Source organism: Scyliorhinus torazame, chromosome 13 (assembly GCF_047496885.1).
Source record: "Scyliorhinus torazame isolate Kashiwa2021f chromosome 13, sScyTor2.1, whole genome shotgun sequence".
NCBI lineage: Eukaryota > Metazoa > Chordata > Chondrichthyes > Carcharhiniformes > Scyliorhinidae > Scyliorhinus > Scyliorhinus torazame.
In genome coordinates this window covers 94,654,952-94,680,283 of record NC_092719.1, presented here as the reverse complement: position 1 = coordinate 94,680,283, position 25,332 = coordinate 94,654,952, and the positions used below count along the sequence as shown (strand labels likewise).

Here is a 25,332-nt window from a genome sequence, read left to right as displayed (position 1 = left end):
GCTGTTTCGAAAGGGGAACAGAGTATCACTAAATGTCTTATACAGTAAGAATGTCAGGTACTGGGCCACACCTTTGAAAAGGGGTTTCAGGTTTTACTTGGATTTTGTATATGGAACAAGGTAAATGAGCTTGTTGTGCACTTTGAATTTGGCCGGTACGGTGTTGTGAGCATCACAAAGACGTGACTTCAAGGGGATCAGGGCTGGGGTTTAAATATACAAGGATATGTATCCTATCAAAAAGACAGGCAGATGGACAAAGGGGGCGTGGTTGCATGGTTAGTAAGGAATGAAGTTAAATCGATAGCAAGGAGCGATACAGAATCAGAGGGCATAGAATCTCTGTGGGTAGAGTTGAGGAATCACAAAGGTAAAAAGACCCTGATGGGAGTTATGTACATGCCCTACATGCTGACTAGCAGTAGTCAGCATATAGGGCAGAAAATAATTCAGGAGATAGAGAAAGTATGTAAAAAAGGCAATATCACAATAATCAGGGGCGGCTTCACTATGCATGTGGACTGGGAAAATCAGGTTGGTAGCGGATCCCAAGAAAAGGAATTTGTGGAATGTTTAAGTGATGTTTTTTTGGAGCAGCTTGTGGTCAAGCCCACTAGGGAACAAGCAATTCTGGATTTAGTGATGTGTAATGAGGCAGACTTGATGAGGGATCTTAAGGTGAAGGAACCCTTGGGGAGCAGTGACCACAAAATGATAGCATTTACCCTGCAGTTTGAGAGGAAGAAGTAACGGTATTACAATTAAATAAGAGTAACTACAAAGACATGAGGGAGGAGCTGGCCAGTGTTGATTGGAGAAGGAGCCTAGCAGGGACGGCAATGGAACAGCAATGGCAGGAGTTTTTGGGCGTTATTCAGGAGGCACAGCAGAAATTCATCCCAAGGAGAAAGCATGCTAAGGGCAGGACAAGGCATCCATGGTTGACGAGGGAAGTCAAGGACAGTATAAAAGAAAAAGAAAAAGCATACAAAGTGGCATGGATTAGTGGGAAGCCAGAGGATTGAGAATCATTTATAAGTGAGCAGAGGACAACTTAAAAAGCAATAAGGGGCGAGAAGATGAAAAATGAGTCCAAGTTAACTAGAAATATAAAAGAAGATAGGAAGAGTTTATTTCAATATAAAAAAGGTAAGAGACAAAAATAGACTTTGGACCACTGGAAAACGTGGCTGGAGAAGTAATAATAGGAAACAAAGAAATGGCAGACGAAGTGAATAGTTACTTTGCATTCAACTTCGGTGGCTTCATGGTGGCTGACACCAGTGTGATGCCAAAGCTCCAGGAGAATCAGGGAAATTATAGGCCGGTTAGCCTGATTTCGTTCATTGGTAAGATTTTAGTGTCTGTTATGAAAGATGAGATCGCGAAGTACTTGGAAGTGCATGGTAAAATAGGACTGAGTCAGCACGGCTTTGTCAAACGGAGGTCATGTCTGACAAATCTGTTAGAGTTCTTTGAGGAGGTAACAAGGAAGTTAGACAAAGGAGAACCAGTGGACGTGATTTATTTAGATTTCCAGAAGGCATTTGACAAGGTGCTGCATAGAAGACTGTTAAATAAGTTAAGAGCCAATGGTGTTAAGGGTAAGATCCTGGCATGGATAGAGGATTGGCTGACTGGCAGAAGGCAGAGAGTGGGGCTAAAGGGGTATTTTTCAGGATGGCAGCTGGTGATTAGTGGTGTGTCTCAGGCGTCTGTTTCACCTCCTCATACGTCCCAGATGCAAACACTTCACTAGTCCTACCTACCAGCTTTGTTTGAATCAGTAATGGCCCACATGTCCGGTGGCCATTTCATTTGTTTAGCTACCTTCTCAAATGAAATGAAAAAGGCTTCTACCACCTTCTTATCAAACCTTGGCAATGCTTGGACATATTTAAATAGATCCCCACCAAGCCTTCGACTATGACGCTTTCTCACTATCCTCATCACTATCCTCCAACTGTACGTTTCCTTTACTTCCGCCAATTTTAACTGACTGCTATGTTTCATAGCCATTTTCTGAAGTTCAAACACTCTCTTTTTCCCTTTCCTCTCTATCTCTTTCTTTTTCCTCTCTATCTCTTTCTCTCCCTTTTTCTTTTTCCCTGATTTGTATCTCCCTTTCTCTTTCTTCTGCAAGGGCTATTCTTTCTTTTTCTCGCATTGCATATTCAGGATGCCCCAAACAGGCGCCGGAATGTGGCGACTAGGGGCTTTTCACAGTAACTTCATTTGAAGCCTACTTGTGACAAGAAGAGATTTTCATTCATTTAATGCTTTTTCATGTTCAAGTTGCTTAATCTGCAACTGGATCTTTGCCATTTCCAATGAGTCAGACTGTATCTCAGGCAATTTTAAATGCTCAGCTACTGCGGTAAGTACCTCATCTTTTCGCATTTTGACAGGTAATGTTAACTGTAATATTTTTGCCGAATCTAAAAGCCTGTTTTTAGTCTCTGTCTGTGAGGTACTGCGTGTGACCGTCTTCACCCCAAAAACTTCAGAGCCTCTGAAATAGCCATTGTCCACAACACACTCCCTACTTAAACTGGAATATCACAGCTGAAAAACACCCACAACATGCTCACCCCTCACTGTCTTGAAGTTCACTAAGCCAATCCAATAGATAGACTTTTATCCCGGACGAGCCCTCAATTTGTTATGGGACAGGGTTTAGAGAACCCCAAAGTGTATCATGGAGTTCACCTGGGCCAACACTTGGAATAGATTCTGGTTATGGGAGCATACGGGCCCACTCTGCAGGTGTGAAGCAACAGAACTCTACAGTACTTTTAAATCGAAACAATGTTTATTTATGACACCAGTTAACACTTTATAAACCCACAGTAAACATCTTAACAACTATCAACACCAATCCTCACCAAAGATACAATGCTCTATAAGTATAAGTATAAGCCTTCCCTCATCAACATCCATCAGACAAAAGACCCTTTTTGACACAGAGATCAGGTTTAAATTCACTACTGAGAGCAGTCAGCACTTTGAAATCACCCAATTGATCTGGAGACCGTCTTTAGTTTGCAGAGAGAGATCCTTATACAGCTCCTTGCTTTGCCTGCAGCTATCCAGCTCCCAAAACAAAACTAAAACACACCCTGTAGCAAACAACCTAAAGCGAAAGTAAATGCAGACAGTCGAGCTCCACACACTCTCTGACATCACTGCAGCTCTCTGATAAACACCCATTTCGTAAAGGTACACCCGCTACAGCTATTCGATAAAAACACCCATTTCTTAAAGGTATTCTCACATGACATCACTAACATGCCCGTCACTGGGAATCACATCTCACTTACTGCCGACACTGAGAATCACATCTCACTAACTGCTGACACTGAGAATCACATCTCACTTCACCCCAACACTGAGAATCACATCTCACTAGCCCACGACACTGAGAATCACATTTCACTAACACACCCGACACTGAAAATCACATCTCGCTAACACGGCCGACAGAGTCACATCTTAATATAACACCCAACACAAAGAATCACATCTCAGTAACACGGTTGACACTGAGAATCCCATCTCAGTAACACCCCTGACACTGAGAATCACATCTCAGTAACACACCCATCACTGAGAATCACATCTCAATAACACAGCTGACTGAGAATAAATTTGCATTAACCTGACACACTGAAAATTACATCTAACATGGCCGACACGGAGAATCACAACTCGCTAACATGCCTGGCACTGAGAATCGCAACTTATAACATAGCCAACACATGGAATCATTGCACTAACACGCCACAGACTGAGAATCACAACTCAGTAACATAGCTGACACTAAGATACAACACACTAAAACACCAGTGAATCACATCTAACTAACATGCTCGTCACTGGGAATCACATCTCACGAACCCTCAACACTGAGAATCACTTCTTACTAACTGCCGACACTGAGAATCACATCTCACTAGCCTGCAACACTTAGAATCATATCTCACTGACCCCCGACACTGAGAATCACATCTCGCTAACCCCCGACACTGAGAATCACATCTCACTAAGCCCCGACACTGAGAATCACATCTCACTAAGCCCCGACACTGAGAATCACATCTCACTAAAACATCCAATACTGCATTAACACACCCAACCTTGAAAATCACATCTCAGTAACACACCCGACACTGAGAATCACATCTCAGTAACACACCCATCACTGAGAATCACATCTCAATAACACAGCTGTCAGAGAATAACAAAGAACAAAGAAAAGTACAGCACAAGAACAGGCCCTTTGGCCCTCCAACCCTGCGCCGACCATGCTGTCCATCTAAACTAAAATCTTCTACACTTCCGGGGTCCGTATTCCTCTATTCCCATCCTATTCATGTATTTGTCAAGATGCCCCTTAAATGTCACTATCGTCCCTGTTCCACCAAGTCCTCCGGCAGCGAGTTCCAGGCACCCACTGCCCTCTGTGGAAAAAAACTTGCCTCGCACATCTCCTCTAAACCTTCCCTCGCACCTTAAACCTACGCCCCCTAGTAATTGACCCCTCTACCCTGGGAAAAAGCCTCTGACTATCCACTCTGTCTATGCCTCTCATAATTTTGCAGACATCTATCAGATCGCCCCGCAACCTTCTTCGTTCCAGTGAGAACAAACCAAGTTTATTAAACCTCTCCTCATAGCTAATGCCCCCATACCAGGCAACATCCTAGTAAATCTCTTCTGCACCATCTCTAAAGCCTCCACATCCTTCTGGTAGTGTGGCGACCAGAATTGAACACTATACTCCAAGTGTGGCCTAACTAAAGTTCTATACAGCTGCAACATCACTTGCCAATTTTTATACTCAATGCCCCGGCCAATGAAGGCAAGCATGCCGTATGCCTTCTTGACTACCTTCTCCACCTGTGTTGCCCCTTTCAGTGACCTGTGGACCTGTACACCAAGATCTCTCTGACTGTCAATACTTTTGAGGATTCTACCATTCACTGTATATTCCTTACCTGTATTAGACCTTCCAAAATGCATCACCTCACATTTGTCCGAATTAAACTCCATCTGCCATCTCACCACCCAAGTCTCCAAACGATCTAAATCCTGCTGTATCCTCTGACAGTCCTCTTCGCTATCCACAATTCCAACAACATTTGTGTCGTCCGCAAACTTACTAATCAGACCAGTTACATTTTCCTCCAAATCATTCATAAATACTACGAACAGTAAAGGTCCTAGCACTGATCCCTGCAGAACACCACTAGTCACAGCCCTCCAATTAGAAAAGCACCCTTCCATTGCTACTCTCTGCCTTCTATGGCCTAGCCAGTTCTGTATCCACCTTGCCAGCTCACCTCTGATCCCGTGTGACTTCACCTTTTCAAAGGCCTTACTGAAGTCCATATAGAAAACATTACACTGCCCTACCTGCAACAATCATCTTTGTGACCTCCTCGAAAAACTCTATCAAGTTAGAGACACACAACCTCCCCTTCAAAAAACCGTGCTGCCTCTCACTAATACGAACCCCTTGCTTCCAAATGGGAGTAGATCCTGTCTCGAAGAATTCTCTCCAGTAATTTCCCTACCACTGAGGTAAGGCTTGATGCGCAATCAATTACTCTCGAGACAAGGTGTGTCATAACTTTAGGCTTTAATCAGCTAGAACTGTTCCCAGCAGCTTCGATACAGAAAGTGAAGGCTGCTGGGACGGCATTGGTTCTTATACTCCGCCACTGAGGGCGGAGCTATGTACATTAGCCAATGGTAGACTCCTGGGTCTAGCCAATGGTCATCCACCTCTCAGGTACTGCAATACCTGGCATTACCACATTCACCCCCTGTTAAAAAGAACCAGGCGGGGTGATGGCCGGCGTTAATGTCGCCTTTCGCATGGTAGGACCAGGTATGGAGGTACCGTGATGTCGAGTGTAATAGAAAAGTGTTCATGGTGCAGCAATCAGTCGATCGGGTGGCCTGGTCATCCTTCTGGAGCGCCTGCGCTTCGGCGATGATCCTGGTGGGGACCTTGGCGGTTGCGACTCCGGGAACGTGGTGTCTTCCTCCCAGGTAGCTTCATCACCCCTAGGCGGCGCTGTTGGGGCACAAAATGGGCAGGGGAGGTGCTTGTTCGGCGCTGGGTAGGGGCGGCGGCAGTTCAGGTGCTGCGGGGAGGGTGGGGGTGGGGGCAATGGTGCGGGTGCGCGTGGGGCTCCGGTGGGCGCCAGGTCCCGAAGGGAGACCGTGTCATGGCAGCCGTCGGGGAACGCTACATAGGCGTACTAGGGGTTGGCATGCAGCAGGTGGACCCTCTCGGCCAACGGGTCCGACTTGTGCGCCCTCACATGTCTCTGAAGCAGGACGGGTCCGGGTGTCGCTAGCCAGGTTGAGAGCGAGGTCCCGGAGGAGGACTTCCTGGGGAAAACAAGGAGACGTTAGTGAGGTGTCTGGTTTGTGGTAGTACAGAGCAGCGACCGGATGGAGTGAAGGGCCACCGGGAGGACTTCTTGGCAGCGGGAGACTGGGAGATTCCTGGACCGTAGGGCCAGCAGGACGGTCTTCCAGACCGTTCCGTTCTCCCTTTCTACCTGCACGTTTCCCCGGGGGTTGTAACTGGTCGTCCTGCTGGAGGCGATGCCTTTGCTGAGCAGGAATTGACGCAGTTCGTCGTTCATAAAGGAGGACCCCCTATCACTGTGAATGTAAGTGGGGAAACCGAACAGTGTAAAGATCGGATCTGAGGCTGCTGGGGTCGAAGTGGTAGAGGGGAACAGCTAAGGTCGTCCGTCTGGTAGCGAGCGTTGACCTTGGACTTACTTGCTTCTGGTGCAGCTGGTGGACGGGTCTCTCCGCTGTGAGAGCCGAGTCCAAGAGAGCGATTCTCTCTTGGGGGCTCCTTCTTATACCCAAAGGGGCTTCGCGCTCTTTTGGGCAGGCCTTGAACTTGGCCCCAATTAATTAGGCCGTTTCTCGATCATTCCTATTGATTTCATCCAATAAAGGGGTGGGCGCCCTGATGACTGGGCGTGTCCTAGGTGGCCGTTGGCCTGCTTTGTTTCGGTCTCCTCTGGTGCCGGGGTGTCTGCCTTAGTATCGGTTACTCAAATCTTACACTTTTGCACCTGGAGATGGGCCATTAGTATGCTAATGTGCCTACAGTTTTGGTCTTGTCTGGGAGCTGCGGCTCCAATATACAGACCCCAAACTCTGAACCTGCTTGTTTTCGTGGCATTGTCCATTTTCCCTGCAATCTTTGCAAAGTGTCCATTTTGTAATCGGGAAGTGGCCATCCCAGATGGCTACACCAGTTACAAAGCCAAATGAAGGAAACAGAACAAAAAGGGAAACAGCATCTCCTCACACTCCGCGCCGAATTACCACACTGCCCAAATTACCAAGTTCCAATTCCCACTCTGGCTGTGTCTCACTCACTCAGGCTGTGTCTCCTTCACCTGCGCAAAGCGCATTAACCAGACACACTGAAAATCGCATCTCACGAACACGCCCGACACGGAGAATCACATCTCGCTAACATGCCTGGCACTGAGAATCACAACTTCTAACACAGCTGACACTCGGAATCACTGCACTAACACGCCACACACTGAGAATCACAACTCAGTAACACAGCTGACACTAAGAATCAACACATTAACACACCACAGTGAATCACATCTCACTAACATGCCCGTCACTGAGAATCACATCTCACTAACTGCCAACACAGAGAATCACATCTCACTAAGCCCCGACACTGAGAATCACATCTCACTAAAACACCCAATACAGCATTAACACATCCAACATTGAAAATCACATCTCGCTAACACACATAGAACATAATAGCTCAGTACAGGCCCTTCGGCCCTCGATGTTGCGCCGACCTGTGAAACCACTCTAAAGCCCATCTACACTATTCCCTTATCGTCCATATGTCTATCCAATGACCATTTGAATGCCCTTAGTGCTGGCCAGTCCACTACTGATGCAGGCAGGGCATTCCACACCCTTACTACTCTCTGAGTAAAGAACCTACCTCTGACATCTGTCTTATATCTATCTCCCCTCAATTTAAAGCTATGTCCCCTCGTGCTGGACATCACCATCCGAGGAAAAAGGCTCTCACTGTCCACCCAATCCAATCCTCTGATCATCTTGTATGCCTCAATTAAGTCACCTCTTAACCTTCTTCTCTCTAACGAAAACAGCCTCAAGTCCCTCAGTCTTTCCTCATAAGATCGTCCCTCCATACCAGGCAACATCCTGGTAAATCTCCTCTGTACCCTTTCCAATGCTTCCACATCCTTCCGAAAATAAGGCGAACAGAATTGCACGCAATACTCCAAATGCGGCCGCACCAGAGTTTTGTACAGCCATGGCTCCGAAACTCAATCCCTCTACCAATAAAAGCTAACACACCGTACGCCTTCTTAACAACCCTCTCAACCTGGGTGGCAACTTTCAGGGATGGACACCGAGATCTCTCTGCTCATCCACACTGCCAAGAATCTTACCATTAGCCCAGTACTCTGTCTTGCTGTTATTCCTTCCAAAATGAATCACCTCACACTTTTCGGCATTAAACTCCATTTGCCACCTCTCATCCCAACACTGCAGCTTATCTATGTCCCTCTGTAACTTGTAACATCCTTCCGCACTGTCCACAACTCCACCGACTTTAGTGTCATCTGCAAATTTACTCACCCATCCTTCTATGCCCTCCTCCAGGTCATTTATAAAAATGACAAACAGCAGTGGCCCCAAAACAGATCCTTGTGGTACACCACTAGTAACTGGACTCCAGTCTGGACATTTCCCATCAAGCACCACCCTTTGTCTTCTTCCAGCTAGCCAATTTCTGATCCAAACTGCTAAATCACCCTGGATCCCATGCCTCCGTATTTTCTGCAGTAGCCTACTGTGGGGAACCTTATCAAACGCTTTACTGAAATCCATATACACCACATCAACTGCTTTACCCTCATCCACCTGTTTGGTCACCTTCTCAAAGAACTCAATAAGGTTTGTGACCTTGCATGACCTACCCTTCAAAAAACCGTGTTGACTATCTCTAATCAAACTATTCCTTTCCAGATGATTATACATCCCATCTCTTATAAACCTTTCCAAGATTTTGCCCACAACAGAAGTAAGGCTATAGTTACCGGGGTTGTCTCTACTCCCCTTCTTGAACAAGGGGACAACATTTGCTATCCTCCAGTCTTCTGGCACTATTCCTGTAGACAAAGATGACTTAAAGATCAAGGCCAAAGGCTCAGCAATCTCCTCCCTTGCTTCCCAGAGAATCCTAGGATAAATCCCATCCGGCCCAGGTGACTTATCTAGTTTCACACTTTCCAGAATTGCTAACACCTCCTCCTTATGAATCTCAAGCCCTTCTAGTCTAGTAGCCTGAATCTCAGTATTCTCCTCGACAACATAGTATTCACACAGGAAAAAGACAGATGAAAAATATTCATTTAGCACCTCTCCTATCTCCTCGGACTCCAAGCACAACTTCCCACTACTGTCCTTGACTGGCCCTACTCTTACCCTAGTCATTCGTTTATTCCTGACATATCTATAGAAAGCTTTAGGGTTATCCTTGATCTACCTGCCAAAGACTTCTCATGTCCCCTCCTGGCTCTTCTTAGCTCTCTCTTTAGGTCCTTCCTCGCTAACTTGTAGCTCTCGAGCGCCCTAACTGAACCTTCATGTCTCATCTTTACATCAGGCTCCTTCTTCGTCTTGACAAGTGTTTTGACTGCTTTAGTAAACCACGGTTCCCTTACTCGACCACTTCCTCCCTGCCTGACAGGTACATACCTATCAAGGACACGCAGTAGCTGTTCCTTGAACAAGCTCCACATTTCCATTGTGCCCAACTCCTGCAGTTTTCCTCTCCATCCGATGCATCCCAAGTCTTGCCTCATCGCATCATAATTGCCTTTCCCCCAGATATAACTCTTGCCCTGCTGTATGTACCTAGCCGTTTCCATCACTAAAGTAAACGTAATCGAATTGTGGTCTATCACCAAAGTGCTCACCTACCTCCAAATCGAACACCTGTCCTGGTTCATTACCCAGGACCAAATCCAATATGGCCTCGCCTCTCGTTGGCCTATCTACAGACTGTATCAGGAAACACTCCTGCAAACATTGGACAAAAACAGACCCATCTAAAGTACTCGAACTATAGCGTTTCCAGTCACTATTTGGAAAGTTAAAGTCCCCCATAACAACTACCCTGTTGCTTTCGCTCCTATCCAGAATCATCTTTGCAATCCTTTCCTCTACATCTCTGGAACTTTTCAGAGGCCTATAGAATACCGCTAACAGGGTGACCTCTCCTTTCCTGTTTCTAACCTCAGCCCATACTACCTCAGTAGACGAGTCCTCATCAAACGTCCTTTCTGCCACCGTAATACTGTCCTTGATTAACAATGCCACTCCTCCCCCTCTTTAACCACCTTCCCTGAGCTTACTGAAATATCTAAACCCCGGCACCTGCAACAACCATTCTTGTTCCTGCTCTATCCATGTCTCCGAAATGGCCACAACATCGAAGTCCCAGGTACCAACCCAAGTTCACCCACCTTATTCCGGATGCTCCTGGCATTGAAGAAGACACTTTAAACCACCTTCCTGCCTGCCGGTATACTCCTGCAACTTTGAAACCTTACTCATGACCTCACTACTCTCAACCCCCTGTATACTGGAGCTACAATTCAGGTTCCCAAGCCCCTGCTGAACTAGTTTAAATCCTCCCGAAGAGCATTTGCAAATTTCCCCCCCTAGTATATTGGTACCCCTCTGCTACCTGTACCCCATGGCTTACCCCTGGTAAGTCCCACCCCCCCCCCCCAACAGTATCCAAAGCGGTATACTTCTTACTAAGGGGAACTACCACAGGGTATCCCTGTACTGACTGCTTCCTCCAAACCCCTCTCACCGTCACCCATCTATCTTTATTCTTTGGAGTAACTACATCCCTGTAGCTTCTATCTATGACCACATCTGCCTCCCAAATGATCCGAAGTTCATCCAGCTCCAGTTCCCTAACATGGTTTCTGAGGAGCTGGAGATGGGTGCACTTCCCACAGGTGAAATCAGCAGGGACACTGACGGCGTCCCTCACCTCAAACATTCTGCAGGAGGAACATTGCACTACCTTCCCTGCCATACCCTCTAGATAAAAAAAAAGAAAGAAAGAGCTTACCTGTTATTCACCCCCCTTCTCAGCAAGCACTCACTCAGCAACCTCTGCGCCCTGCATGATAGCACCCGAGGGAAAATAAAAGAAAAACTACTTACCAGACACCAGCCAATCCCTTACCTGCAGGCTGTGACGTCACGGTTCAACTTCCCGACACTGAGAATCACATCTCAGTAACACACCCGACAGAGTCACATCTTAATATAACACCCAACACAAAGAATCACATCTCAGTAACACGGTTGATACGGAGAATCCCATCTCAATGACACCCCTGGCTCTGAGCATCACATCTCAGTAACACACACATCACTGAGAATCACATCTCAATAACATAGCTGTCAGAGAATAACATTGCATTAACCAGACACACTGAAAATCACATCTGACGAACATGGCCGACACGGAGAGTCACATCTCACTAATTCCCAACACTGAGAATCACATCTCACTAACATGCCCGGCACTGAGAATCACTACTTAGAACACAGCTGACACTGAGAATCACTGTACTAACACGCCACACACTGAGAATCACATCCCAATAACACAGCTGACATGAGAATCAACACACTAACACACTATACTGTGAATCACATCTCACTACATTCCCATCACTGAGAATCACATCTCACTAACCCCCGACACGGAGAATCACATCTTACTAAAACACACAATGCTGCATTAACACGCCCAACATTGAAAATCACATCTCAGTAACACACCAGGCACCGAGAACCACATCTCACTAACACACCCGACACTGAGAATCACATCTCATTAACACAGCCGACAGTCACATCTTAGTATAATACCCAACAAAATAAATCACAACTCAGGATCACGGTTTACACTGACAATCCCATCTCAGTAACACCTCTGACACTGAGAATCGCATCTCAGTAACACACATGCTTCAGGAGGGATAGAGAAGGAGGTAAAAGGGGTGGAGGAGCTCCATTACTGGTCAGAGATGATATCACAGCTGTGATTAAGGAGGGCACGATGGAGGATTCGAGCACTGAGGCAATATGGGTAGAGCTAAGAAATAGTAAGGGTGCAGTAACAATGTTGGGACTTTATTACAGGCCTCCCAAAAGCGAGCGTGAAGTAGAGGTACAAATATGTAGACAGATTATAGAAAAATGTAGGAGCAATAGGGTGGTCATGATGGGAGATTTTAACTTCCCCAACACTGAATGGGACTCATGTAGTGTTGGAGGCGTAGATGGAGCAGAATTTGTAAGGAGCATCCAGGAGAGATTTTTTAGAGCAGTATGTAAATAGTCTAACTCGGGAAGGGGCCATACTGGTATTGGGGAATGATCCCGGCCAGCAGGTTGAAGTTTCAGTCGGTGATTACTTTGGGAATAGCAATCACAATTCCATAAGTTTTAGAATACTCATGGACAAAGACGAGAGTGGTCCTAAAGGAAGAGTGCTAAATTGGGGAAAGGCCAAGTATATCAAAATTCGGCAGGAGCTAGGGAATGTGGTTTGGGAGCAGCTGTTTAAGGGTAAATCCACATTTGAAATGTGGGAGTCTTTTAAGGAAAGGTTGATTAGAGTGCAGGACAGGCATGACCCTGTGAAAATGAGGGATAGAAATGGCAAGGTTAGGGAACCATGGATGACGGGTGGAATTGTGAGACTAGCTAAGATGAAAAAGGAAGCATACATATTATCTAGGCGACTTAAAACTGATGAAGCTTTGGAGGAATATCGGGAAAGTAGGACAAATCTCAAATGTGCAATAAAGGGGGCTAAAAGGGGTCATGAAATATCTTTGGCTAACAGGGTTAAGGAAAATCCCAAAGCCTTTTATTCGTATATAAGGAGCAAGAGGGTAACTAGAGAAAGGATTGGCCCACTCAAAGACAAAAGAGGGAATTTATGCGTGGAGTCAGAGGAAATGGGTGAGATTCTTAATGAGTACCTTGCATCGGTATTCACCAAGGAGAGGGACATGACGGATGTTGAGGCTAGGGATGGATGTTTAAATACTCTAGGTCAAGTCGGCATAAGGACGGGGGAAATTTTGGGCATTCTAAAATGCATTAAGGTGGACAAGTCCCCAGGTCCGGATGGGATCTATCCCAGGTTACTGAGGGAAGCGAGGGACGAAATAGCTGGGGCCTTAACAGATATCTTTGCAGCATCCTTGAGCACGGGTGAGATCCCGGAGGACTGGAGAATTGCTAATGTTGCCCCTTTGTTTAAGAAGGGTAGCAGGGATAATCCAGGGAATTATAGACCCGTGAGCTTGACGTCAGTGGTAGGCAAACTGTTGGAGAAGATACTGAGGGATAGGATCTATTCACATTTGGAAGAAAATAGACTTATCAGTTATAGGCAGCATGGTTTTGTGCAGGGAAGGTCATGTCTTACAAACCTAATAGAATTCTTTGAGGAAGTGACAAAGTTAATTGATATGGGAAGGGCTGTAGATGTCATGTACATGGACTTCAGTAAGGCGTTTGATAAAGTTTCCCATGGCAGGTTGATGGAAAAAGTGAAGTCGTATGGGGTTCAGGGTATACTAGCTCGATGGATAAAGAACTGGCTGGGCAACAGGAGACAGAGAGTAGTGGTGGAAGGGAGTGTCTCAAAATGGAGAAAGGTGACTCGTGGTGTTCCACAGCGATCCGTGCTCGGACCACTGTTGTTTGTGATATACATAAATGATCTGGACAAAGGTATAGGTGGTCTGATTAGCAAGTTTGCAGATGATACTAAGATTGGTGGAGTTGCAGATAGTGAGGAGGACTGTCGGAGAATACAGCAAAGTATAGATAGATTGGAGAGTTGGGCAGAGAAATGGCAGATGGAGTTCAATCCAGGCAAATGCGAAGTGATGCATTTTGGAAGATCTAATTCAAGAGTGGACTATACGGTGAATGGAAGATTCCTGGGGAAAATTGATGTACAGAGAGATCTGGAAGTTCAGGTCCATTGTACCCTGAAGGTGGCAACGCAGGTCGATAGAGTGGTCAAGAAGGCATACAGCATGCTTGCCTTCATCGGACGGGGTATTGAATACAAGAGTCGGCAGGTCATGTTACAGTTGTATCGGACTTTGGTTAGGCTACATTTGGAAGACTGCGTGCAGTTCTGGTCGCCACATTACCAGAAGGATGTGGATGCTTTAGAGAGGGTGCAGAGGAGGTTCACCAGAATGTTGCCTGGTATGGAGGGTGCTAGCTATGAAAAAAGATTGAGTAGATTAGGATTGTTTTTGTTGGAAAGACGGAGGTTGAGGGGGGGCCTGATTGAGGTCTACAAAATTATGAGAGGCATGGACACGGTGGATGGCAACAAGCTTTTTCCAAGAGTGAGGGTGTCAATTACAAGGGGTCACGATTTCAAAGTGAGAGGGGGAAAGTTAAAGGGAGATCTCAATGCAGTTTTTTTACGCAGAGGGTGGTGGGTGCCTGGAACACTTTGCCAGTGGAGGTGGTAGAGGCGGGCACGATAGCATCATTCAAGATGTGTCTAGACAAATATATGAACGGGCGGAGAACAGAGGGAAGTAGATCCTTGGAAAATAGGCGACACGTTTAGATAAAGGATCTGGATTGTCGCAGGCTGGGAGGGCCGAAAGGCCTGTTCCTGCACTGTAATTTTCTTTGTTCTTTGTACACCCATCACTGAGAATCACATCTCAATAACACAGCTGACAGAGAATAACATTGCATTAATCTGACACACTGAAACTTGCATCTCACTAACAGGTCGACACTGAGAATCACCTCGTTAACATGCCTGGCACTGAGAATCACAACTTATAATATAGCCGACACCGGATATTACTGCACTAACACGCCACACACTGAGAATCACAACTCAGGAACACAGCTGACACTAACACACCACAGTGAATCACATCTAACTAACATGCCCGTCACTGGGAATCACAGCTCAGTAACCCCCGACACTGAGAATCACATCTCACTAACTGCCGACATTGAGAATCACATCTCACTAAACTCCGATACCGAGAATCACATCTCACTCCACAGGGCCGAAGGAGTCACATCTTAATAATACACCCAACACAAAGAATCCCATCTCAGTAACACGGTTGATATGGAGAAACCCATCTCAGTAACACCCCTGACACTGAGAATCACATCTCAGTAACACACCCTTCACTGAGAATCACATCTCAATAACACAGCTGTCAGAGAATAGCATTGCATTAACCAGGCATACTGAAAATCACATCTCACTAACGGCCCGACACTGAGAATCACATCTTGCTAACATGCCCGGCACTGAGAATCACAACTTATAACACAGCTGACACTGAGAATCACTGAGAATCACGCCCCAAACTGGGAATCACATCTCAATAACACAGCTGACAAGAGAATCAGCACACTAACACGCCATACTGTGAATCACGTCTCACTAACATTCCCATCACTGAGAATCACATCTCACTAACCCCCGACACTGAGAATCACATCTCAGTAACACAGCCGACACTGAGAATCTGACACGGAGAACACACTAACATGTCTGACACTGAGAATCACATCTCACTAACACGTCCAACACTGGTTTTCACATCCGAGTATCACGGCCAACACTGAGAATCACATCTCAGTAACACACCTGACAATGAGAATATCAGCCTAACACGCCCAAAACTCAAAATTGCATCTCAGGAACATGTCTGACCTGTCAGTAACACGCAAGACACTGAGAATCAGATCAGGAACACACCCATCACTGAAAATCACATTTCATTACTACGGCCGACACTGAAACTCATATCGCACTTACATAGTCGACACTGAAAATCACATCACACCAACACGGCCGACACGGAGAATCACATTTCAGTAACACAGCTGATGGTGAGAATAACAGAAGAACATAAGAACTAGGAGCAGGAGCAGGCTATCTAGCCCCTCGAGCCTGCTCTGCCATTCAATGAGATCATGGCTGATCTTTTGTGGACTCAGCTCCACTTTCCGTCCCGAACACCATAACCCTTAAACCCTTTATTCGTCAAAAAACTATCTATCTTTATCTTAAAAACATTTAATGAAGGAGCCTCTACTGCTTCACTGGGCAAGGAATTCCATAGATTCACAACCCTTTGCGTGAAGAAGTTCCTCCTAAACTCAGTCCTAAATCTACTTCCCCTTATTTTGAGGCTATGCCCCCTAGTTCTGCTTTCACCCGCCAATGGGAACAACCTGCCCACATCTATCCTATCTATTCCCTTCATAATCTTATATGTTTCTACAAGATCCCCCCTCATCCTTCTAAATTCCAACAAGTATAGTCCCAGTCTACTCAACCTCTCCACGTAATCCAACCCCTTCAGCTCTGGGATTAACCTAGTGAATCTCCTCTGCACACCCTCCAGTGCCAGTACGTCCTTTCTCAAGTAAGGAGACCAAAACTGAACACAATACCCCAGGTGTGGCCTCACTAACACCTTATACAATTGCAGCATAACCTCCCTAGTCTTAAACTCCATCCCTCTAGCAATGAAGGACAAAATTCCATTTGCCTTCTTAATCACCTGTTGCACCTGTAAACCAACTTTTTGCGACTCATGCACTAGCACACCCAGGTCTCTCTGCACAGCAGCATGTTTTAATATTTTATCATTTAAATAATAATCCCTTTTGCTGTTATTCCTACCAAAATGGATAACCTCACATTTGTCAACATTGTATTCCATCTGCCAGACCCTAGCCCATTCACTTAGCCTATCCAAATCCCTCTGCAGACTTCCAGTATCCTCTGCACTTTTTGCTTTACCACTTATCTTAGTGTCGTCTGCAAACTTGGACACATTGCGCTTGGTCCCCAACTCCAAATCATCTATGTAAATTGTGAACAGCTGTGGGTCCATGACATCTACAGCCCTTTGTGAACAGCTGTGGGTCCAGACACTGATCCCGGAGGGACACCAGTAGCTACTGATTGCCAACCAGAGAAATACCCATTAATCCCCACTCTTTGCTTTCTATTAATTAACCAATCCTCTATCCATGCAACTACTTTCCCCTTAATGCCATGATTCTTTATCTTATGCAGCAACCTTTTGAGTGGCACCTCGTCAAAGGCTTTCTGGAAATCCAGATATACCACATCCATTGGCTCCCCGTTATCTACCGCACTGTTAATGTCCTCAAAAAATTCCACTAAATTAGTTAGGCACAACCTGCCCTTTATGAACCCATGCTGCGTCTGCCCAATGGGACAATTTCCATCCAGATGCCTCGCTATTTCTTCCTTGATGATAGATTCCAACATCTTCCCGACTACCGAAGTTAAGCTCACTGGCCTATAATTACCCGCTTTCTGCCTACCTCCTTTTTTAAACAGTGGTCTCATGTTTGCTAATTTCCAATCCGCCGGGACCACCCCAGAGTCGAATGAATTTTGGTAAATTATCACTAGTGCATTTGCAATTTCCCTCGCCATCTCTTTTAGCACTCTGGGATGCATTCCATCAGGTCCAGGAGACTTGTCTACCTTTAGCCCCATTAGCTTGCCCATCACTACCTCCTTGGTGATAACAATCCTCTCAAGGTCCTCACCTGTCATTGCCACATTTCCATCAGTCACTGGCATGTTATTTGTGTCTTCCACTGTGAAGACCGACCCAAAAAACTTGTTCAGTTCCTCAGCCATTTCCTCATCTCCCATTATTAAATCTCCCTTCTCATCCTCTAAAGGACCAATATTTACCTTAGCCACTCTTTCTTGTTTTATATATTTGTAGAAACTTTTACTATCTGTTTTTATATTTTGAGCAAGTTTAATCTCATAATCTATCTTACTCTTCTTTATAGCTTTTTTAGTAGCTTTCTATTGCCCCCTAAAGATTTCCCAGTCCTCTAGTCTCCCACTGATCTTTGCTACTTTGTATGTTTTTTCCTTCAATTTGATACTCCCTTATTTCCTCAGATATCCACGGTCGATTTTCCCTCTTTTTACCGTCCTTCCTTTTTGTTGGTATAAACCTTTGCTGAGCACTGTGAAAAATCACTTGGAAGATTCTCCACTGTTCCTCAACTGTTTCACCATAAAGTCTTTGCTCCCAGTCTACCTTAGTTAGTTCTTTTCTCATCCCATTGTAATCTCCTTTGTTTGAGCACAAAACACTAGTGCTTGATTTTACCTTCACACACTCCATCTGTATTTTAAATTCCACCATATTGTGATCGCTCCTTCAGAGAGGATCCCTAACTATGAGATCCTGAATCAATCCTGTCTCATTACACAGGACCAGATCTAGGACCGCTTGTTCCCTCGTAGGTTCCATTACATACTGTTCTAGGAAACTATCGCGGATACATTCTATAAACTCCTCCTCAAGGCTGCCTTGACCGACCTGGTTAAACCAATCGACATGTAGATTAAAATCCCCCATGATAACTGCTGTACCATTTCTACATGCATCAGTTATTTCTTTGTTTATTGCCTGCCCCACCATAATGTTACTATTTGGTGGCCTATAGACTACCATCAGTGACTTTTTCGCCTTACTATTCCTGATTTCCACCCAAATGGATTCAACCTTATCCTCCACAGTACCGATGTCATCCCTTACTGTTGCCCGGATGTCATCCTTAAATAACAGAGCTACACCATCTCCCTTACCATCCACTCTGTCCTTCCGAATAGTTTGATACCCTCGGATATTTAACTCCCAGTCATGACCATCCTTTAACCATGTTTCAGTAATGGCCACTAAATCATAGTCATTCACGATGATTTGCGCCATCAACTCATTTACCTTATTCCGAATACTACGAGCATTCAGGTAAAGTACGTTATGTTGGCTTTTTTACCTCTGTGAATTTTAACACCTCGATCAGTAACCTCTCCTAAGTTATATTTCCTCTTAACCTTTCTCCTAATTTTCCTTGTCGTTGAACCCATATCTTCATGTAACAACCTGCCGCGTCGCTTACCATTAATGTTTTCACTTCCCGTTTTATTCCTTTTAGTATTCCTGGTCCTATTCACTGAGCTCCCCTCAGTCACTGTACCTTGTACGGTTGCCCTTTTTGATTTTTGACTATGGCTTCTCTGCCTTACACTTTCCCCCTTACTGCCTTTTGTTTCTGTCCCTGTTTTACTACCTTCCAACTTCCTGCATCGGTTCCCATCCCCCTGCCACATTAGTTTAAACTCTCCCCAACAGCTCTAGCAAAACCCCCCCCTAGGACATCGGTTCCAGTCCTGCCCAGGTGCAGACCATCCAGTTTGTACTGGTCCCACCTCCCCCAGAACCGGTTCCAACGTCCCAGGAATTTGAATCCCTCCCTCTTGCACAATCTCTCGAGCCACACATTCATCCCATCTATCCTGACATTCCTACTCTGACTCGCTCGTGGCACTGGTAGCAATCCTGAGATTACTACCTTTGAGGTCCTACTTTTTAGTTTAACTCCTATCTCCCTAAATTCAGCTTGTAGGACCTCGTCCCGTTTTTTATCTTATCGTTGGTAGCCTGTGTGCACCACAACAGCTGGCTGTTCACCCTCCCCCCCCCCCCAGAATGTCCTGCAGACGCTCCGAGACATCCTTGACCCTTGCACCAGGGAGGCAACATACCATCCTGGAGTCTCGATTGCGTCCGCAGAACCGCCTGTCTATTCCCCTTACAATTGAGTCCCCCATCGCTATAGCCCTGCCATTCTTCTTCCAGCCCAGCTGCGCAGCAGAGCCAGCCACGGTGCCATGAACCTGGCTGCTGCTGCCTTCCCCTGATGAGCAATCTCCCTCAACAGCATCCAAAGCGGAATATCTGTTTTGCAGGGAGATGACCGCAGAGGACACCTGCACTGCCTTCCTACTCTTGCTCGGTCATTTGGTCACCCATTTTCTATCTCCCTCAGTACCTTTCACCTGCGGTGTGACCAACTCACTAAACGTGCTATCCACGTCGTCCTCAGCAGCGCGGATGCTCCAAAGTGAGTCCATCCGCAGCTCCAGAGCTATCAAGCGGTCTAACAGGAGCTGCAACTGGACACACTTCTTGCACGTGAAGGAGCCAGGGACAGTGGACGTGTCCCTGAGCTCCCACATCGCACACGAGGAGTACGACATGGGTCTGAGATCTCCTGCCATGTCTTAAACCGTCGGTTAACTTCAACAATTACAATTTCCCCCCCAAAATTAAATAAATAATTAATCAACGAAGAAAAAAATAAATAAATATACCAATGAAAAGAAACAGAAAAACAGAAACACTACTTACCAGTCACTTACCAGCTACTTACCCAGCTTTGAATTCCCACCTAGATTCAATTTCCCAAACTCACTCTTAGCTGTGTCTCACTCTGGCTGTGTCTTATCATAGAATCATAGAAGTTTACAGTATGGAAACAGGCCCTTCGGCCCAACCAGTCCATGCCGCCCAGTTTTTATCATTAAGCTAATCCCAGTTGCCCGCACTTGGCCCATAACCCTCTATACCCATCTTACCCATGTAACTATCTAAATGCTTTTTAAAAGACACAATTGTACCCGCCTCTACTACTACCTCTGGCAGCCCATTCCAGACACTCACTACTCATTGTACTAACACACCACACACATTTCAGTAACACACACGACACAGAATCACATTTCAATAACACAGCCGTCCGTGAGAATCACATGTCACTAACATTCTGTGTCACTAAGGGGCTGGTTTAGCACACTGGGCTAAATCGCTGGCTCTGAAAGCAGACCAGTGCAGGCCAGCAGTACGGTTCAATTCCCGTACCAGCCTCCCCGAACAGGCGCGGTATGTGGCGACTAGGGGCCACTTCATTTGAAGTCTACTTGTGACAAGCGATTTTCATTCATTTCATTCAATTTCACATCAGAGTAACACGCCCAACACTGAGAATCACATCTCAGTAACACAGCTGATACTGAGAATCACATTGCACGGGCACACAACACACATTTCAGTAACACACCCGTCACTGAGAATCACATGTCACAAACACACCCGACACTGAGAATCACATCTCACTAACACGTCCAACACTGGTTTTCACATCCGAGTATCACGGCCAACACTGAGAATCACATCTCAGTAACACACCTGACAATGAGAATATCAGCCTAACACGCCCAAAACTCAAAATTGCATCTCAGGAACATGTCTGACCTGTCAGTAACACGCAAGACACTGAGAATCAGATCAGGAACACACCCATCACTGAAAATCACATTTCATTACCACGCCCAACACAGAAACTCACATCGCACTTACATAGTCGACACTGAAAATCACATCACACCAACACGGCCGACACGGAGAATCACATTTCAGTAACACAGCTGATGGTGAGAATAACATTGTACTAGCACACCATACAAATTTCAGTAACACACACGACACAGAATCACATTTCAGTAACACGGCCGTCCGTGAGAATCACATGTCACTAACATTCAATTTCACATCAGAGTAACACGCCCAACACTGAGAATCACATCTCAGTAACACAGCTGATACCGAGAATCACATTGCACGGGCACACAACACACATTTCAGTAACTGAATACTGCTGATACTGAGAATCACATCTCATTAACATGTCCAACACTCATTTTCACATCTGAGTTGTTGCACCCGACACGGAGAATCGCAACTCAGTAACACGGCCAACACTGAGAATCACATCTCACTACCATGCCCGACATTGAGAATCACATCGTAGTAACACGCCCGACATGGAGAATAACCTCTCAGTAACACGCTCAACACTAGAATCACATCTCTGCAACATGCCTGACATGTACATGCCTCACTAGTATCCTGACACTGAGAATCACATCTCAATAACGCCCCCGGCACTGTGACTCACATTTGAATCATACGGCCGGCACTCAGAATCACATCGCATTAAAAAAAAAAATCTTTATTAGTGTCACAAATGGCTTACATTAACACTGCAATGAAGTTACTGGTTGCCACACTTACAAGCCATACACTGAGAATTGGTCAAGTGAGAATATAGTGTGCTGGGTCACGCCTTTGAAAAGGTGTTTTCTGGTTTTAATTGGATTTTGCTTTTGAATTGGAACAGTTAAGGGGGAATTTATTAAGTATTATACATAGATTACTGTAGCTGTGGGGTGTCTTTATGTTTGTAATTGATAACATTCTTGCTGTGTGTTCAGTTATATATGTTAACTAAGGTCTTAAAATAAAGTTTGTTTTGATTAAAGTGTCTGGGAAGACGGATGAATCACAACTGAAGGGAAGGCTTTTGTGCTCATCCGAGCCAAATTCAACATAAAGGTTGCAGGTCAGGTGGACTTCATAATATACTTTAGAGTTTCTAAGCCCTGGCCATAACATCACCAACATGCCCGACATTGAGAGTTGCATCTCACGAACACACATCCCTATTGACACAAACCTGTGGGGAAGTTGTGTGTTTCTGCAGTGAAGATTACATGTCTCGTTGTGCTCCGTACGTCCACCTTACTCGCACGTGATTGATCGTTGGGGTAGAGACACTTAACGGCTCTCCCTGTAATTGCACTGTGGAGTAAGTCGAACTCAAAAAGTAAGCTGTTTTTCACCAAACAGGACACTAACATGCCACTCCTAATGTGTTAGCTAGTCCCCACCTCCCACACATGCAACACCTTGATGTATCCAACCCCATGCACCTTTAAAGTTCAATCCCTCAACTGTGCCGCCCACCAACTCCCTGTACATCAGGAACCCTCGGTGTCCTGTATTCAACTCATCACCATACATCACTGCATGCCACATAAACTCTCACACCATCCCCTGCCCTGAACGCTTCCACCATTCCCCTACCTACATACCATGACTCTCACGTTGCCCTCCACCCCTACCTACATACCATAACCCTCACGTTGCCCTCCACAGGGCAATGATCCTCACCTTGCCCCACACACAGCAGTGACCCTCACGCTGTTCCTGACAGGGCAGTCACCTCATGTTGTCCCCAACACAGCAGTGACCCTCACGTGGTCCCCCACAGGGCAATGACTCTCACGTAATCCCGGACATGGCAATGACCCTCCTGCTGTCCTGCACAGGGCAGTGACACTCACATAGTCCCCCACAGGGCAATGACCCTCACGTAGTCCCCCACAGGGCATTGACCCTCACGTAGTCACCCATAGGACAATGACCCTCACATGGTCCCCCATACGGGGAGTGACACTCACGTAGTCCCCCACACGGGTAGTGACACTCACGTAGTCCCCCACAGGGCAATGACCCTCACGTAGTCCCCCACAGGGCAGTGACACTCACATAGTCCCCCACAGGGCAGTGACACTCACATAGTCCCCCACAGGGCAGTGACACTCGCGTAGTCCCCCACAGGGCAGTGACACTCACGTAGTCCCCCACAGGGGCAGTGACACTCACGTAGTCCCCCACAGGGCAGTGACACTCACGTAGTCCCCCACAGGGCAGTGACATTCACGTAGTCCCCCACAGGGCAGTGACATTCACGTAGTCTCCCACAGGGCAGTGACACTCACGTAGTCCCCGACATGGTAGTGACCCTCATGGTGTCCTGCACAGGGCGGTGACCCTCGCTTTGTTTCTGACATGGCAATGAACGTCTGACTCGGCAATGACCTGTCTGACTCGGTGCTCGCCATAATTCATCTCATCCATTCCCCTCTTCATGAAACTCCAGATCACCCAATCCTGCTGAGCCTCTGTGCTGATCTGGATAGGGCTTACCTGCTGTTGTCAGAGAATTTGATGACGTTATTCTTGTTGCTGTGATCCTGCGTCTCCATGATCAGATTGAAAAGACTCTTCAATTTGGATTCACCATCAATCACCATATGTCCTTTAAAGAACCAATGTCGGCTGTGTTCACTGAGAAAGACAAAGCAGCAACATCACCAAGAGCAGCACTGCAATAGAGAGAGAGAGAGAGAGAGGAGAGGGGAGAGGAGAGAGGGGAGGGGAGAGAGGGGAGAGGACAGAGGGGAGAAAGAGGAGGGGGAGAGAGAGGGGAGAGAGGGGAGGAGAGAGGAGAGAGGGGAGAGAGGGGATAGAGGGGGGAGGAAAGAGAGAGAGAGAGAGGGGGGAGAGAGAGGGGGAGAGAGAGGGGGAGAGAGAGAGGGGGGAGAGAGATAGGGGGGAGAGAGCTAGGGGGGAGAGAGATAGGGGGGAGAGAGAGAGGGGGAGAGAGAGGGGGGAGAAAGAGATGGAGAGAGAGAGAGGGGGAGAGAGGGAGAGACGGGGAGAGAGACGGGGAGAGAAAGAGGGGGGAGAGAGATAGGGGGGAGAGAGAGAGGGGGGGGAGAGAGAGGGGGGGGAGAGAGAGGGGGGGGGAGAGAGAGGGGGGAGAGGGGGGAGAGAGGGGAGAGAGGGGGGAAGAGAAGGGGGGGAAGAGAAGGGGAAGAGAAGGGGGGAGAGAGGGGGGAGAGAGGGAGGGGGGAAGAGAAGGGGAAGAGAGGGGCGGAGAGAGGGGGGGGGAGAGAGAGAGGGGGGAGAGAGGGAAAGGGGGAGAGAGGGAGGGGGGAGAGAGGGAGGGGGGAGAGAGGGAGGGGGGAGAGAGGGAGGGGGGAGAGAGGGAGGGGGGAGAGAGGGAGGGGGAGAGAGGGAGGGGGGAGAGAGGGAGGGGGGAGAGAGGGAGGGGGGAGAGAGGGAGGGGGAGAGAGGGGGGAGAGAGGGAGGGGGGAGAGAGGGGGGAGAGAGGGGGAGAGAGGGGGAGAGAGGGGGGAGAGAGGGGGAGAGAGGGGGGAGAGGGGGAGGGCGGGAGGGAGAGAGAGGGAGGGAGAAAGAGGGAGGGAGAGAGGGAGGGAGAGAGAGGGGGGAGAGAGAGGGGGAGAGAGAGGGGGAGAGAGAGGGGGAGAGAGAGGGGGAGAGAGAGGGGGAGAGAGAGGGGGGAGTGAGAGGGGGAGAGAGAGGGGGAGAGAGGGGGAGAGAGGGGGGGAGAGAGAGGGGGAGAGAGAGGGGGGAGAGAGAGGGGGAGAGAGAGGGGGAGAGAGAGGGGGGAGAGAGAGGGGGGGAGAGAGAGAGGGGTAGAGAGAGAGGGGGAGAGAGAGAGGGGGAGAGAGACGGGGAGAAAGAGGAGGAGAGAGAGGGGGAGAGAGACGGGGAGAGAGAGAGAGGGAGGGAGAGAGAGGCGGGAGAGAAG

The 25,332-nt window shown here is 47.0% G+C and overlaps 1 protein-coding gene across 3 annotated transcripts in view; it reads right to left on the bottom strand.

Annotated features, from left to right (window-relative positions):
• pfas (phosphoribosylformylglycinamidine synthase) overlaps positions 1-25,332 on the bottom strand; it is a 465,594-nt gene that overhangs the window by 284,446 nt on the left and 155,816 nt on the right. For all 3 annotated transcript variants that reach the window (XM_072471967.1, XM_072471969.1, XM_072471968.1), the window contains 2 exons: positions 23,922-24,062; positions 22,606-22,730 (listed from right to left, as the gene is read on the bottom strand). In XM_072471967.1, the coding sequence (XP_072328068.1) occupies positions 22,606-22,730; positions 23,922-24,062 (266 nt within the window). The remainder of the gene's footprint in view (positions 1-22,605; positions 22,731-23,921; positions 24,063-25,332) is intronic.